The 15,884-nt window shown below is 51.6% G+C and overlaps 1 protein-coding gene across 4 annotated transcripts in view; it reads left to right on the forward strand.

Annotated features, from left to right (window-relative positions):
* The window catches only part of SPPL2A (signal peptide peptidase like 2A), an 846,443-nt gene that overhangs the window by 396,115 nt on the left and 434,444 nt on the right, over positions 1–15,884 (forward strand). For all 4 annotated transcript variants that reach the window (XM_069624951.1, XM_069624952.1, XM_069624953.1 and 1 more), the window contains exon 6: positions 12,544–12,692. In XM_069624951.1, coding sequence (XP_069481052.1) covers positions 12,544–12,692 — 149 coding nt within the window. The remainder of the gene's footprint in view (positions 1–12,543; positions 12,693–15,884) is intronic.

The following is a 15,884-nucleotide window of genomic DNA, read 5'->3' on the forward strand; positions in this document are numbered from 1 at the left end:
TACTGAATGCTATTTTTTAGCTGGCAAGGACTCACCTGATGGTTTGAGAGCCCATTGCACTAGAGAAGTGGCTGCTTCTTTGGCTCTTGAAAGAGGGGTACCTTAGAGGACATCTGCAGAGCGGCTACTTGGTCGTCTCTTCGCACCTTTTGAGGAGAGGAGACCACATTTGGCAAAGCTGTTCTTCACAACCTTAATAAACAGTAATTCTTAGCACCCACCTCCTTATACAGACTGCTGTGGGAGTGTATCAAAGATGAGTAATACGTGGGAATACACAGTTGATTCGAAGAACATGTTAATTACCTGTGGTAATGTTTTTTCAACTGGATGTTTCTCCCACGTGTTCCTCATCGCCCTCCCATTCTTCCCCTCTTACTTGCCAAGAATGCCTGTGTTGTTACACCTGCCTCTCTCCCAACACCAGGTTTGTCTCCATCGGTCGCCGCACGTGCTACTTATACCAGCATAGACGTCACGGCCGAAGACAGAACAGAAGCCGCCGAGTGCCATGACTCGATACTGCATGGGGCCCAATTTTATGAAAAAGAAATCTGAGGCAAGCTACAAGCAGACTTGTATCAAAGATGAGGAATACGTGGGAGGAACATCCAGTCGAAAGAATATTCCCAATGGTAAGTTTGTCATGTATTGCGGCGGCCTTGCAAGCTGAACGGTTCAATGGCCTGCACTGCTTGAGGTGCAAAAAAAGGACCACATTACAACTTGATGGTTGAAGGCATGCTGGATGGTGGGACATGAAAGGAACTCTGCGTGATTGCCAGCAGGAAGGAGCAGATAATACTTTCCTGGTACTGCACCCAGGTTGCGCGCCTGCTGTTTGGGTGGCAGCTGATCTGAGAGGCTAGAATTATCTTTTGGCTGACCTCTGCCGCGGTAGCTGAAGTACATCATGCGTGGTAGGGTTGGCCTGTCTGGAGTGCTACCAGTTATTCCTGTGGTGGTGGTAGGTCCTCTGGCTTGCTTGGATGGTATTTGTTGGACATGACAAATGGTTCTGGGGATTATGCCATTACTGAGCACTGAGTCTGGGGTGGCATTGTGGCCGGGTGCCTTGCAGTGGGCTCCCCCTTTGTGGCACAGCATAATGACTGCTCAATTGAGTGAGGGACCCCATTTTGCCTGCCTTCAGTGACCTGAGGCACCCGGGATAGAGAGATTTGTTTTGGCGCTGCCAAGGAAACATAATGAGGGATACTCCAAGCAGATCATGATGGAAACTTATACACGCACGAACACGGACAGAAATCATCCCTTATCTAGTGAACAATCGGCTGCTGTGGCCTCCCCTCCTGTGGAGCTGCTGGGAGATTCTAGGGTTCTGGCTGCAATTTCTGCGCTTCAGTCAGTGTTTGAACACAAGACTCAGTGATTGTGGATGTTGACCTACTCAGGCAGGATGTGCCCATATTGGCAGACATAGTGAATGAGGCGGAAACGCAGGTGTGGGTAACCACTGCACATGTTGATAGTGTGCAGTCGGAGGTCTGTGAGCTGTCGGACTGGGTTAAGACCCAGGAACAATGTGCTGAAGATCTGGAAGGTAGGGCCAGGAGGAACAACATCTGAATAGTGGGCCTGCTGGAGGGTGCGGAAGGCAATGACCCCATGGGGGTATGTTGAGACTTTGTTACTACAGGAGGTGGGTCCTGGCAGGCTCTTACAGGGCTTTGCAATGGAGTGAGCACATAGATCCCTTGCCAAAAGGCATCTGCCGGGGGCAATTCAGAGGCCTCTGATTGCGCACAGCCTGAAATACAAGCATAGGGAATAAATACTTGCTTTTAACCGTGATGGGGGTACCATCGAGATGGCCTCCATGAGACTCTGTTTTCCCTGACTATACACTGCTGGTACAAATGAAAAGAGCTTTTTAACCCCTCCCCCTCAACGAGAGACTGCGAAAAGCAAATCTGCGATATATGCTGATATACCCTGCAAAACTTATGGTACTCCATAACGACAGGGCACTTTTCTTCTAGGATGTGACTTAGGCAAATGCCTGGATGGACGCAAATGCGATTGCACAGCTCCCGGAGAGGAGAGGCGATGGAATGTGAACACCATTAAGCGGAAACAAAGACAATTCTTGTAATTAGTTGCAGAAGCATCAGTGGATTTAGATGGTGCAGGAGACTGGAGTCCTTGCATTATCTAGTCTGTCTGCCTTTCTTGGCTGACTGACTGCTGCAACAGCTGCCACACCCCCGCTGCTGCTGACTTTTTTGGCACCAGTTCAGAGGTGTCCACTGCTGCTAGCTGCCTGGGTGGATTTGGGCTGTAAGGCGTTTGGGGGAAAAGCGGCTGAGCCTGAATATGCGGTTTGCTATTGGGCTATTGAATGGCTTAAGTGACTGGGGTTTTTTGTGTTATTTTATTTATTTATTTATTTTTTTATTTGTTGCAATTTTTAGTTTTTGGGTTGGTTTGACTTATGTGGGTTTCCCATGCCGGTCCCTGTGCTCTGCCGATGCCCCCCACTGACCACTGCAGTGCTGGTGATGCCTCCTGCCTCAATTGTGCTCCAGACTTGCTTGGTAGTTGGCTGGTCTTCCTGGGAGCGTCATGGCATGGGGCTCATCCATATACAATCTGTTATCCATGGCTCATTTAGAGTGGGCAGTCACATGGAATGTGTGTGGCCTTAATAGTTTTGTGAAACGTGATAGAGTGTTAAACTACCTGCATAAGAACAAGATCGAGGTTGCCATGTTACAGGAAACACACCTCACCGCAGAGCGGCATAATGTGATGGTTAAGAAATGGGGGAGGGATGTTGTTTGGTTCTCCAACATGGCTTCTGGCATGGATTCACATTCTCACGGATATTCCCCGTCGTCAGGCTGGGAATCCTCAGTAAAAGAAAAAATCTGTTACAGTTTCGTTTCTGAACTGTCTTTCTCCTAATAACCAATCACTGGTCTCTGGGTCATACCTCCCCCAGCCAATGACTGCCCTCTACCTAAGCCCCTCCTCTGGCAGCCATCTTCAGATTTTTACTGCACGTTCAAGTGTTGGGAGTCCTCGTGCTTAGCTCTCAAGCTTTTACTGCGTGTTGTGTTTTTTTCAAAAAGTTTACTCATATTTTTTTTTTCGGTCAAATCGAGCCTCAAGCTCCACCGATTCATCTTCCAATTAACGGGGACCCGTTTCGGAATTTTCTACGCCCTTCGAGGGCAATTTTCGTTGAATTTCACTTCTTGGAGGATTCCGGAAGATCTTGGAGGCCTACCCTGCGTGGACATGGCTCAGGACAAAGGAGACTCAAAGCCTGTTGGATCTAAGCTGTTTAGGATCTGCCCAGGATGTGGACTACAGAACGTCTAAAAGGAAGATGAGCACTCCCGGTGTCTCTACTGCCTGCACTCTGACAAGTTGCACGTGGAGGAGGACTATGCGTTCTGCAAGAACATGTCCGTCCGGACCAGGAAGGACTGTCGTAAACAACTCACTGACTGGCTGGAGGCGAAGAGCCCGGCAGCAGGTGAAAAGAAGTCTGAGCGTCTTCTAAGACCTTTGAGGGCGCTCCCGCGATGGGGGCCCAACAGAAGGCAAAGCACTGCGAGTCCGCGGACACCGGGAGCACCATTGGTTCGGGTTCCTCAGCTGCCAGGCTGGGCGCAACGTCAACGACACAGTCAACCACGAGCCAACACTCGGGCTCAATGAAAAGGAAGTCGGAGAACCCGGGTAAGCTTCGGGAGAAGCTCCGGCTGGTTCCGACAGAGACAGCCAAGGATGAGCGAGGCAGTGACCCTCCCCCCACCGTGAAGGCCTCAGACGCGCCTAGGGTCGTGAAGGCCCAGATTCACCCAGCTAAGGCCTTGATTGAGGGAGTCGTGGTGTCCCTGGCAAAGCCCGCAGACGCAACCCCAGTGGAGGCGACCTCCAGGCCTAGAGTTTCCCTGCCATCCCTGCCATCACGGAGGGAATCGTCTTTCAATCAAAAAGACCCCCGTGAAGCCCCGGGCCGAGAAGCAGGGGGGTGCGCGGTAGTCCTAGTGGACTTGGATACATCCTCCGAGGAAGAGATGTCTGTCATCAAGTCAGTCCTGGACAAGAGGTTCAACCAGGTCAGGGCCTGCGGGAAGGATCCCGACGAGGTGGATGTGGAGAAAGAAGGTGGAGCCGATGGAGAACAGCAGGTTGACGAGGAACCGGAGGACACCACACCTCTGCAGACGCTCCTGTCGTAACCGATGCCACCACCGCCAGACACGGTCGGAAGACATCTTGCTGGCGCTGCACACCCTGTGCACAGAGATAAGGACAATGTTGCCCGTCCCTCCGGCAGATGATCCAGCGGCGCCTGGACCGTCGGGGAGTGCTCCGAACAAGCGTAGGCGAGTCCATCCGCCTCCACACTTCCATCCTTCACTTCCATCTCCTCCACCGAGGGATGAGACGGAGACTAAGACGGCGATGACGGAGACGGACGACGGCTGCGACAACGGAACAGATCACCCATCGCCCCCTTCCCGGGCTTCCCCACCCAACGAAATTGGCTTGTTTCACGCCATGATCGCCAGGGCCTCGGAACTCTTCCAACTATGCCCCGAAGAGCAGAAGGAGGGATTCCTTTATCAACGACAAGAGGCCAAGAGGAAGACCGTACCCTCAGTGCCACTGTTGGACAACATCTGGAACGAGGGACTGTCCCTTCTGAAGAACCCGTCCATGGCCCTTGCGAAGAGAGACCGGTACGAGAAGAAGTACCGGGTCCCAGATTCCGCTCCTATGTGCCTCAGGGCCCAGCCATCCACGGACTTGGTAGTCTCCGCAGCAGCGAAAAAGAAATTGGCAGGGGCGACAGCATCGACTTCCATTTCCCCGCCGGACGGCGAGGGGAAGAAGCTGGACGCCATGGGATGTTGGGTCATCTCGTCGGCAGCGACGACCATTAAGGCGGCCAACACTCTCGCTATTGTGACCCCCTATGATAGGGAGCTGTGGTTTACAATCGCCCTCCTCCTGGACTTCCTCCCGGATGACAAGAGAGCGGAGGCCCTCGAAATCCTGCAGGAGGGTGACCACGCCATCACGGTAGCCACGGACATCGCCGACACCAGTTTTCACCAGATGGGCAACAGCGTTTGCCTTTGCCGGTGCGGTTGGCTCAGGTCCACCGATTTCCGTCAGGACGTACAGACCAAGGTACTGGACATGCCCTTCGACGAGAACAACCTGTTCGGCAAGGCAGTGGATGAGTCACTGCAGGCCATCAAGGCGGACACCGAGACAGCCCGTGCCTTGGGCACGCTCCATCAGCGACGGCTGTCCTTTCGGACCTCCGGAGGCAAGTCTCAAGGTGCCTCCAAAGGATTCGGTGGCAGCTCCTCATTGTACCGTCAGGCGGCCCATTCTTCATCGCAGGAAGCCTACAGGGGCCGCAGCAAGGCCGGTGGACATCAGCGACATCAGCGTCGTCGCCAAGGGGCCCAAGGTGGCAAGGCCTCGGCGAAGCAGGACTGAACCGGCCAGGACGTCGGGCTCCCACCCGAGCACCCCGGTGGGAGGCCAGCTGACTAACTTTGTCGGCGTGTGGAAATCCATCTCCACCGACGGTTGGGTGCTGGATGCCCTGGCCCACGGACACACTCTGGCGTTCCAAAGGAAGTGTCCCCATATTCCACAGCTACTTCTGGAGGTACGAGCAGTGCTGGAAAAGGGCGCGATAGAGCTCGTCCCGAAGAGGATACGGAGCTCCGGAGTATACTCGCGGTACTTCCTCGTCCGAAAGAAGACCGGTGGCTGGCGGCCCATCGTAGATCTCTGCCGCCTCAACAAATACATAAAATCCCAGAAATTCCGGATGGCCACCCTTCAGCATGTGCTGGGACAGCTGGAAGAAGGGGACTTCCTGTCGTCACTGGACCTGGAGGATGCATACTTCCACATCCCCATATGCAAGGGACATTGAAAATTTCTGCACTTCGTGGTCCAAGGGCGGCACTATCAGTTCAAGGCACTGCCCTTTGGTTTGAAGTTGGCACCAAGGGTCTTCACCAAGTGCCTGGTGCCGGTGGCGGCGCGGCTGTGCCTGCAGGGGATCCACGGCTACCCCTTTTTGGACGATTGGCTCATCCGAGCGAAGTCAAGGCAACTTGCCGTCAACCACACAGCGAGGACCGTCCGCCTGCTCACGGATATGGGATTCTCGATAAACTATGCAAAATCCTGCTTGGTGTCATTGCAGGACGCCCTGTTCCTGGGAGCCAGGCTGAACACGGTGGCGCAGCTGGCTTCACCGTTGGAGGAGAGTATAAAGGCCATACTGGGCAAGGTACAACGGTGGTTGAGCATGGAAGTTGCCAGGGTGAGGTCCATCAAGCCCCTGCTCGGCATGATGTCCTGCATATACCTCATACGGCTGTGCAGGTTGAGGGTGCGGCCGCTGCAGGAGTACCTCGACGCCCGTTGGATACAAGTGGCGGGAAGCTTTGAGGACAAGATCACCCTCATCAAGACTTTCCGACACGCAATCCGGTGGTGGGGGACCCGCGCGCATCTCGTGGCGGTCATGGACTTCCAGACCCCAGCGCATCAGGACACTGTGACAACAGACGCCTCCCTGGAGGGATGGAGCGTGCACACCAGAGATCTCCACACAAGAGCCCTTTGGCTCTCGGAGGAGAGGGAGCTCCACATCAACGTCCTGGAGCCCTCTGGGCTCTCGGGTCCTTCCTTCCCTCCCTCAAGGGCAAGGTGGTACGGGTCTTCACCGACAACAGCACCACAATGTTCTACATCTGGAAGCAGGGAGGCACCAGATCCCCAGCTCTCTCCAAGGAAGCTCAAGATCTGTGGCACTGGGCCGTCGCCCAAGGGATGTTCCTGGTACCCTTTCACCTGGCAGAAGTGAAGAACACCGTTGCCTACTCACTCAGCAGGGAGCTGCGCTCTTGTCACGAGTGGGAGCTTCGGCTGGATCAGGTAGATCTCCTATTCAGACGATGGGGCAATCACCAGATCGATCTGTTTGCGTCGGTGGCGAACACCAAGTGCTGGAGGTTTGCCAGCAGTTTTCCCCAGTCGGGGGGAATGGGGGATGCATTCTCCTTCCACTGGGACGACCTATTCCTCTATGCATTCCAACCGTTGCCGTTGCTTCTGCGACTCATCAGTCAACTCAGAAGGTCCATGTGCAGGAAGATCCTGTTGCACCGGCGTGGCCGAGACAGATATGGTTCCCGGACCTTCTGTACATGTCAGCGTCCCCTCCAGTCAAGCTGTCGACGGACGTGGATCTTCGCGCCAGGGAAAGAGGTGCAATCCTGCTTCACGACCCAGGATCTCTGAACCTGCAAGCCTGGCTCCTGCAGCACTAGAGTTCGGAGGCTACGATATCCCGGCGGACTGCAAGGAGGTACTTGCCAATGCCAGGGCTGCCTCGACTCTCAAGTGCTATGGACATAAATGGAAGAGGTTCTCTGTCTGGTGCCATGCACAGAAGATCAACCCTCTACGGAATACGGTCCCTCAAGTGCTGCCATATTTGCTGTTGCTGGCCAAGGCGGGGATGGCGCATGCCTCCATCAAAAAACAATCATTCATCTACACCAGATCTCTGGGGCGGGCATCGCTGTCGTCCCACCGCCTAGTGAAGGAGTTCATGAAAGGACTGTTCCGCTCATTCCCGCCGGTGAAGGCTCCGGCCCCGGCGTGGGAGCTCAACGTCGTGCTGACCAGGCTCATGGGTCCGCCATTCGAGCCTTTGCATTCGGCGCCGCTGAAATTTCTATCGTTGAAGACGGCGTTTCTTGTGGCCATCACCTCCACACGACTAGTGGGAGAGATCCGGGCCCTCTCCTGTAAGCCCCCGTACCTGACATTCCACGAGACGAGGGTAGGGCTGAGGATGCACCCCTCCTTCACGGCCAAGGTGCCGTCGGACTTTCATCTCGGCGAGCCCTTGGTGTTGCCTGTTTTCTTCCTGTCGCCTTCGTCGCCGGCTGAGAGAACTTTGCACTCGCTGGATGTGGCTAGAGCGCCGAAGTTCTACGTGGACCGCACAAAGAGTTTTAGGAAGACATCACAGCTGATTGTGAACTTTGGTCCCGTGAACCAAGGGAAGGCCCTCTCCAAGGCTTCCATTTCCAGATGGCTCTCTGGCTGCATCATGTACTGCCACCGGTTGGCAAGCCGGCCGTTGCCTGGTCGTCCGAGAGCCCATTCGACCAGAGTGAACACTGCTACTACGACGTTCATGTCTGGTGTGCCCCTGCTGGACATCTGCAGGGCTGCTACGTGGAGGTCGACGCACACCTTCACGAGATTCTACTGCATCGACCTGGATTCCAGGGAGGAGTCCAGAGTCGGCCAAGCAGTGCTGCGCAACCTGTTTGCTTGACGGTGAGCCTGGTGAGGAGGTAGAGATGCTTAATGTTGAGTTGTTGAAATGCTTAATGTTGAGCCTTGTCACCTCCTGTGGTTGTGCATGTGTGTACTGCTATGTATTCTTGTATTCATGAGCATGTGAATCCATGCCAGGCCCCATGCTGGAGAAGGAACACATTACTTACCTGTAACTGTTGTTCTCCAGCATGGGTCTGGCATGGACTCACCTGCGAACCCTCCCGCCTACTCCTCTGCGGCTCTTCTCTTGGTCCTACTGCCACTGTCCGTGCTACCAAATCTGAAGATGGCTGCCAGAGGAGGGGCTTAGGTAGAGAGCAGTCATTGGCTGGGGGCAGAATAACCCAGAGACCAGTGATTGGTTATTAGGAGAAAGACAGTTCAGAAACGAAAATGAAACTGATTTTGTCTTTTACTGAGGATTCCCAGCCTGACGACAGGGAATATTCATGAGCATGTGAATCCATGCCAGACCCATACTGGAGAACAACAGTTACAGGGAAGTAACTTGTTCCTTCCACTTACTCTGCATACTCCAGGGGAGTTCTCATATGGAAAGCACTGCCAGTGCCCTTTAAGGTACTACATACAAAAAATGATCATTAGGGCAGGAAGGGGCTGGTCCATGGATATTTACACAACAGGGAAATAAGTGCTTATGCACCCAATCATGATGCCTCTACCTTTTTCCCTTATTTATATCCCAGGCTGTCTCCCTATTGTGCATGTCTGTGGTTATGGGGTGGGGATTTCAACTGCATGATCAGTCCCACCATCGATAGGTCTGTCACAAGTATAAAAAACAGCCCGCCTGCTAAAACCCTGAATTCTTTGTTGCAGCCCTTTCGGCTGGCTGACGTCTGGAGGTCACTGCATGTGCACACTTGTGGTTGCTCATACTATTACGCACCACACTCTTTTTATACCTGAATTGATTGTCTTTATGGGCGACGAACACCTGGGCAAGCTTGTTGAAGCAGAGTATGGGGCCAGGGTCCTCTCGGACCATGCAAAAAAGACATCTAGCAGACCTCCAACCCCTATGTGGAGTCTGAGAGCTGAATCACTGCATGATGAGAGTTTTCGAGTATCCATGCGGGAGACGATCATGGGCTACTTTAAAACCAATGTGGGCAGTTTGGACAAACTTAGCATTTTGTGGGATGCCTTTATAACTGTGCTCTGGGGCGCTGCGATTGAGTCCATGGGTGGTGTTCGGAAGGACCTTTTGCATGCTCTCCCAGAGACCGAAAGGGAGATTAAGGCAGTGTAGCGCAGTAACATGCGGGTTGGGGCGGCTGCTAGGGACCGTAAAGCAGAAATGCATGGCTGATAGGGATAGGTTGTGCAAGTTTAACTAGGCAACATATATGGAGAAGCTGCATTGGGGGGGGACAAGCCGGGGAGGTTGCTGGCATGGTTGTGCTGCCGGGAAGACTTGAGGGAAATGATAAACAACATTAATGATGAATGTAGTATTGGCCGTTGTTCGATGATTAACCAGGACTGTAAAATTCTTACGACCCTACAAATTGGTGAAAGTCAGTTGTCCGTGTTTTATTTACACCCGTACCAGACTGGCTACATCCCGGGAAGAAGCACTGCCTGAAATCTGCAGGGACTGCATCATATTATTGATAGGACTGCGTCCTCTGGTGAGCCCTTGGCAGTAACCTCACTAGACACAATAAAAGCATTTGATTCAGTTAGGTGGGACTGGTTGCATGCTACTCTGCAGTGATTTGGCATTGGGCCGGGCTTCCGAAGATAGGTGGAGCTGGTCTATGCTAAACCAATGGCCAGAGTTAGACACATTTCTAGGAGCTGGGAGCTCTTGCATTGGAGCCAATTGCAGTATTTCTGATACCGGACTACGGCAACACTGGTATCTCCATCGATGGCGTAACACACATGGTATACATGTATGCTGGAGGTTAATTTACAATATTTGCTGGAGGTTTTGGACCGCTTTGTGTGGCTCTCTGGCATTTCCGTTAGACTGGATAAATCTAGCTGGTTCCCTCTCGCTGGCCTGAGGGAGTCGGTTCCGCAAGCAGTTCCCCAGTCTGGCGTTACAATGGTCGGTAGATAACTTTCTATATCTGGGGGTTAACGACCGGCATGACCCTAGCACTTCTCATGACCGCAACACACAGGCAGCCCTCGATCGGATAGTGAAAACCATTGCCTTTTCGGGCCCGGCTGCCCCTGTCGATTACTGGCAGGGCAGCCTTTTGAAGCTGGTGGTCCTCCCCCCGCCTCCTCTACCGCTTTATAAATGTTCCCTTTGTAATACCCAGGAAGTTCTTCAAAGGGTTCAATTCTATGGTTCAGGAATTCTTGTGGGGCGGTAGTAGAAACAGTATAGCTTTGGGTACACTTCAGAGGCCTTACAATGACAGGGGGTGGGGCGGATCAGGATTCCCCATTTTGAACTGTATTATCTTGCAGGACAGCTGCAATTTGTAATGGGGTTGCTAGCCGATAAAATGACATTGGACATGACTCGGGAGGCGCTGTTGGTACCATGTGCCCAGCTTGACCCAGCCCCAAATTTACTTAGGCTGGGGAAGACACTGTGGGGCCGGATCAAACGCTGGTGGGCGTCGCAGATCCATTTTCCCACACATACCCCTGGTTGCATTATTGTCTTACCATAGAGGGGGGAACAACGTGTATCAGGAAACACTGGGAGGTGAACAGGGTGGCTACCGTCAGCGTCCTGCTCCTTCAGGGCAGAGCGGCAGGGTTTGAGACATTGGTGTCATTTATAAGGCTCGGTTTTTGATGTCTATACAGTTGATACGGATCATGGAGAACAGATGGCCTGAACCCCAATGCGGTACAGAGGGGGATCCAGTTTTGTTCATTATGTACGAAGGTGGCTATGTGATATCTAGACTGCATGTGTTGATCCATAGTGCCCACTCTCGGCAGCTTGGGGGTGAGAGCGCAGTGGGAGGTAGACAGTGGCAGGGGATTTACAGATGCTGAGTGGGTAAAAAAGGTTTCCAGTAATGGCAGGCTCAAAGAAATTCAATTATACCTCCTGCACAGGGCTTACATGACTCCTTACAAAGTGTCCCTGTTCCTGGGTGTGGCAGGCAGGGATATCCCAGGTGCGCCCATCTGGAGGCAGACATCATGCATATGTTCTGGTCCTGTCCGTTCAGACAGGGATTTTGGTCAGAGGTAGCGGAGAGGGTGTTTAAGGGCAGTATATATGCACATTTGCAGCCTCCCAAGGCTTGCCTGATGTAGCTATTTCCGCACATGCGAGGCGCCCCACACTTAACCAAGATGAAAGATTTAAATGTGTGTTGGCCAAGCGCAGAATCGCAATGGCTTGGAAATCTGTTGGGGGCCTCAGTGTGGAAGCATGGTGGGGGGGATCTTCGGAGGTGGGTGATGGCGCAGACTGTGGTATGGAATAGTGCTGTGTACAGGGGTTGAAAGAGAGCAGCGTCGATGTTGTACAGTGGAACGCACTGGTACAGGTACTGTTTGATTCGTCGGATGTAACACCCTTTCCAGACTGAATACAATGCAAGGGTGGGCATGATTATAGGGCACCGATGACGGTTGTGGGGGTGGAGGCGTGGTTTGGAGTGCAAGGGTGGGATGGGCTTCCAGGGGGGCTCGGGACGGCAGTAGAGGCACAGTTGGGGGAGGGTTATGTTTGTTATGTATATTGTTGCCTATTCCTTATTGGCTTTGCATAAGCATTTAGTGTGGTTATGCATTTTCTGCATGTTGTACTTAAGATTGGTACTATTATCTCAAGCATACACAAAGGTACACTGTTTGCATGATGCATGGCATTGTAATCATCACCCCCACACAATAATAAAATGCAATTTCTGAATCCAGCCCCTAAAAGGCAGAATATACAATGCATGTGCATCTATAACCGATTTCAAGCTGAGAAACTATCCCCACAGGTAAGTAAAGGTTCTCATACTTGGATGTTTGAGGTTCTTGAAAATTGCTTGGTAATTTTGTTAATGATGAGGAACAACCTTACGGAAATAATATAAAATAAAGTATTGCTAATTTCAAATTACAGTTACAAATTGTAAGGAAATACTTTTAGACTGGTTGGCAAGTATGACCACTCCTACAAAATAGGTCACATTCTCAAAGTGTTGGGCTTTCTTTTTTCTGCAGTGATGACATGAGGCCAGCAGCAAATGGTGCCGAAGGAGAAGCGAGAAAAAAGGATGACAATGTGACATTCACCCCTTTGACTGTGGTCGCGTTTGTGGCTGTCTGTTGCGCAATGATACTATTGCTATACTTTTTCTACAAATGGCTGGGTAAGCAGGAACACATTCAGTAAAAGTTTTATTTTTCTTTTACTTTACAGTAGCAAATGTTATCTACTAATACTACCAGACCAATTAGTACCATAAGTAGCAGTCCTACTATTACTAGTAGTAAAAATAGTACTACTACCAACAGTCGCACTATTATCAGCAGTAGTAACACTCCTACCAGCAACATTAATATGACTGCTTAAACCAATACTAGTAGTATTGGTAACAACTACTAGTAGAGCCTCTACCTGAAGTAGTGCCAGTCCTATTAACAGTAGTATTAGCAGAGTACTACTGTTATAAAAAAATATTATTTTTTCTGCTTTTTGTGAGGGGTCAGAAAGGTGAGGCGGATACTTGTTAAAAGTTTTTAACAAGAAGTCATTTTATTAACTCAAAAGGGTTGGATAAACGCCTCACTATCCCAAACCTAACGAGGATGCCATGCCTGTCAAAATAAACTATAGGAACCACTCTTGTAAAAGGAATCGGTCCCTCACACTTATTCATACATCCAACACATAAAGGACATATATGGCAATTCAAATATAACAGAAATAACAGTGAAGTTCAACACAGTCCTAGTAACTGTATATCCTTGTAACCTGGATCGGATCGCCTTCCACAGATTCAAAGCTGGATTTCCAATCAAAAGTTCAAAATAAGAGTTCTGCTTTGTAACCAAGTTCTAATTATAAGGATTTTTAGTGGTCTTGCCTCCTCCTTCTCCTTTCTCCTGTCTTCTTTCTTCTTCTTTCTTCCTTCTTCTTGGTCCACTAAACTGTCAGGACTACCACTAAAAGGTCCCTGCCCTGGTATACTCGACCGGCAGGACTATAAAACTCCTAATGATACTACACGTACTTGTGGGGTAGAGTTCACTTCAAACCATTTGATAGTCATCGACTTTCAGCAACATAAAAAGTTACTACTTCTTCTGGGAAGACATGATACACGTTGGTGCTATTGGTACCACCCTTGTGATTGCCACATGCTATACAGGTTATGCTCCTCTGCTCCTGAATGCTTCCTATCAGGAGGGCGTCTCACCTGCCACTCTTGTTACTCCTACATCCCATCCCCTTTCCTCCATACTTATGGGACATCCTTCCGTCCTGTGGCACAGGACCGGAGCACTTTGTTAAAAGCATCACATTTTTCATAAATGTGTCCTTCCTCTCTTTTTACGCGGGGTACCGCACGCGGCCGTAACCCCGCCCTCCTTAGCTCTGCCCAGCGCATCGCCCATCTGTCCTTTTCTCCGCTCGATCGGGACTGGACGCACTTGCATCTTTGGAAGATTTTTTCCTTCCAGTGTCGTCCTCTCCTGCTCCGGCTTAGCGGTGTCCGTCTATGCCGTTTCAGTTAGACTTTCCTATTTGTTCTTCCTGTCAGCGACGCTTCGCTAGAGCGGACCTCCATCATCTTTGTTTAGAGTGTTTGGGTCCGGACTACTGGTGGGACTTGTTTTTTTACTGCGATTACCTTTCGGTCCAGGCGCTTCAACGTCGTTTAGAGCGGTGGGAGGAGGTGTTTCAGCGCACTCCCCCTACACACTTTCAAACTTTCATCGACGAGAAGAAGAAATGCCCGGTGATTTCTTTCCTTTTTAGGGCACCCCGGCTGGGGGACTCGAGGCGCACCAAAAGCTCTGTTACCGGGTCTTGCCCTGAGGTGCCTTCGAGGTCTAAAAAGTGTACCAGAGTTTTTTCCGAGGGCCTCCGTAAGGGGCCTACGGATTATAATCCGAGGCCCCTCCTGTGTGGGCTGTTTGTGGGCCCAGTTCTACTGAGGCGGTGGGTAACGGAGCTTCCCGTAAAGACCCCGGGTTTCGCCCTGAGGCCTCTGTGGAGGCTTACTGTACTGAACTAAAGTTCGAGGCCCTTCGTGAAGGGGATTTTACCGGGCTCGTTTGGAGGCTAAGGTGACCGACAGTTCTTAGAGGCCTGTTAAGGTCTTGTTGGTGAGGTGTACTCCTCATCATTCCTGCTCAAGCGGTGATACCAGTTCTGTTGAGGGGGGCACAGAGTGAGGTCTCTGACCAGAATTCTCTGTTACTGGCGTTGCTGACGTCCTTCCATTGAAGGCTATTCTGGCTGATAGCATGTCTCAAAAACATTCTAGGCCACGCAGTACCAGCTTGGCCGAGGTTCCTTGTGTCAAGGCTAAGATGAAGAACCTTGACCCATCTGTGGAGACCCCTGTCTCACTTTCACACGTGTCGCAGTTCTCAGGTGTTGACAAAATGGTGGCTACTCCCGCCAAGACTACGGTGGCCATTTTGAATACCTCACTTACATCTACGCCATTGGCGCTAGGTGTAGGGAGTGGAATTTCAGGTGAACTTCGTTTTCCTTGTGCACATTCCTTTAATCCAATTTTTGACTGGAACGCTCGGATGCCCCTACCGCACGACGTCTCGCTTCCTGCGGCATCTGCGCCCTTGATCTATGTTGATAACAGTGGAGAAGGGCCTTCTTGGCAACCCTTTCCCTTACGTCCATGGAGTTACTCCTCTCATGAGAGGCCTCCTACAGTCGCCCCTAATTCGTTGGCGGAGGAGGCTTTATTCGGCAAATTTTAAAAGCTAATGCGCTCTGACCCCATGAAGGAGTATTTTCGAGGCTTGTTTAGGGAGATCTGCCCTCCTGCGCCTTCGGTCCCAGTTGTGGCACTGATGATTCAGCCAGCTCCGCCTCTACTAGTCAGGCCTCCACCGGCCCTCCCTCCCTTGCCTCCTTTGTCTCCAGTGGACAAATCTCCAGCAGTGCCAGATGATGCTCAGCCTGTCCGAACGTGTCGGACAACGCAAGGGGGATCAGGACAGCAAGGACCAGCCCCGCTCTGTTAGAGCCTTTCACAACCGGGTGCGGGACATGTGTCTTTTGGGTGTTCCAGTACCCGAGGCACCTGTTCCGTAGGAAGGGGTGCTTTCAGGGGCGTTCACCTTGTCTCCTTTGTAGCGCACCGGCTTGTTCTTGCAAAAGGACGTTTTAGCAGAGGTCCGTAAAGTCTGGGAGAAACCACACTCTGCACTGTTTGTAAATAAAAAGATTGACGCTCGTTATAGGCTCCATTATTCGGAAGAAGTGGCCTTACCGTCGTGTCCGCCCCCTTCCTCCATGGTGGTGGCTGCTGCTACATTACAATGTAGACCCGCTTCATCGACTTCTACAGTGGCAATGCAGGTTC

This window comes from Ambystoma mexicanum, chromosome 11 (assembly GCF_040938575.1).
Source record: "Ambystoma mexicanum isolate Mex_15411 chromosome 11, UKY_AmexF1_1, whole genome shotgun sequence".
In the NCBI taxonomy this organism is placed as follows: Eukaryota; Metazoa; Chordata; class Amphibia; order Caudata; family Ambystomatidae; genus Ambystoma; species Ambystoma mexicanum.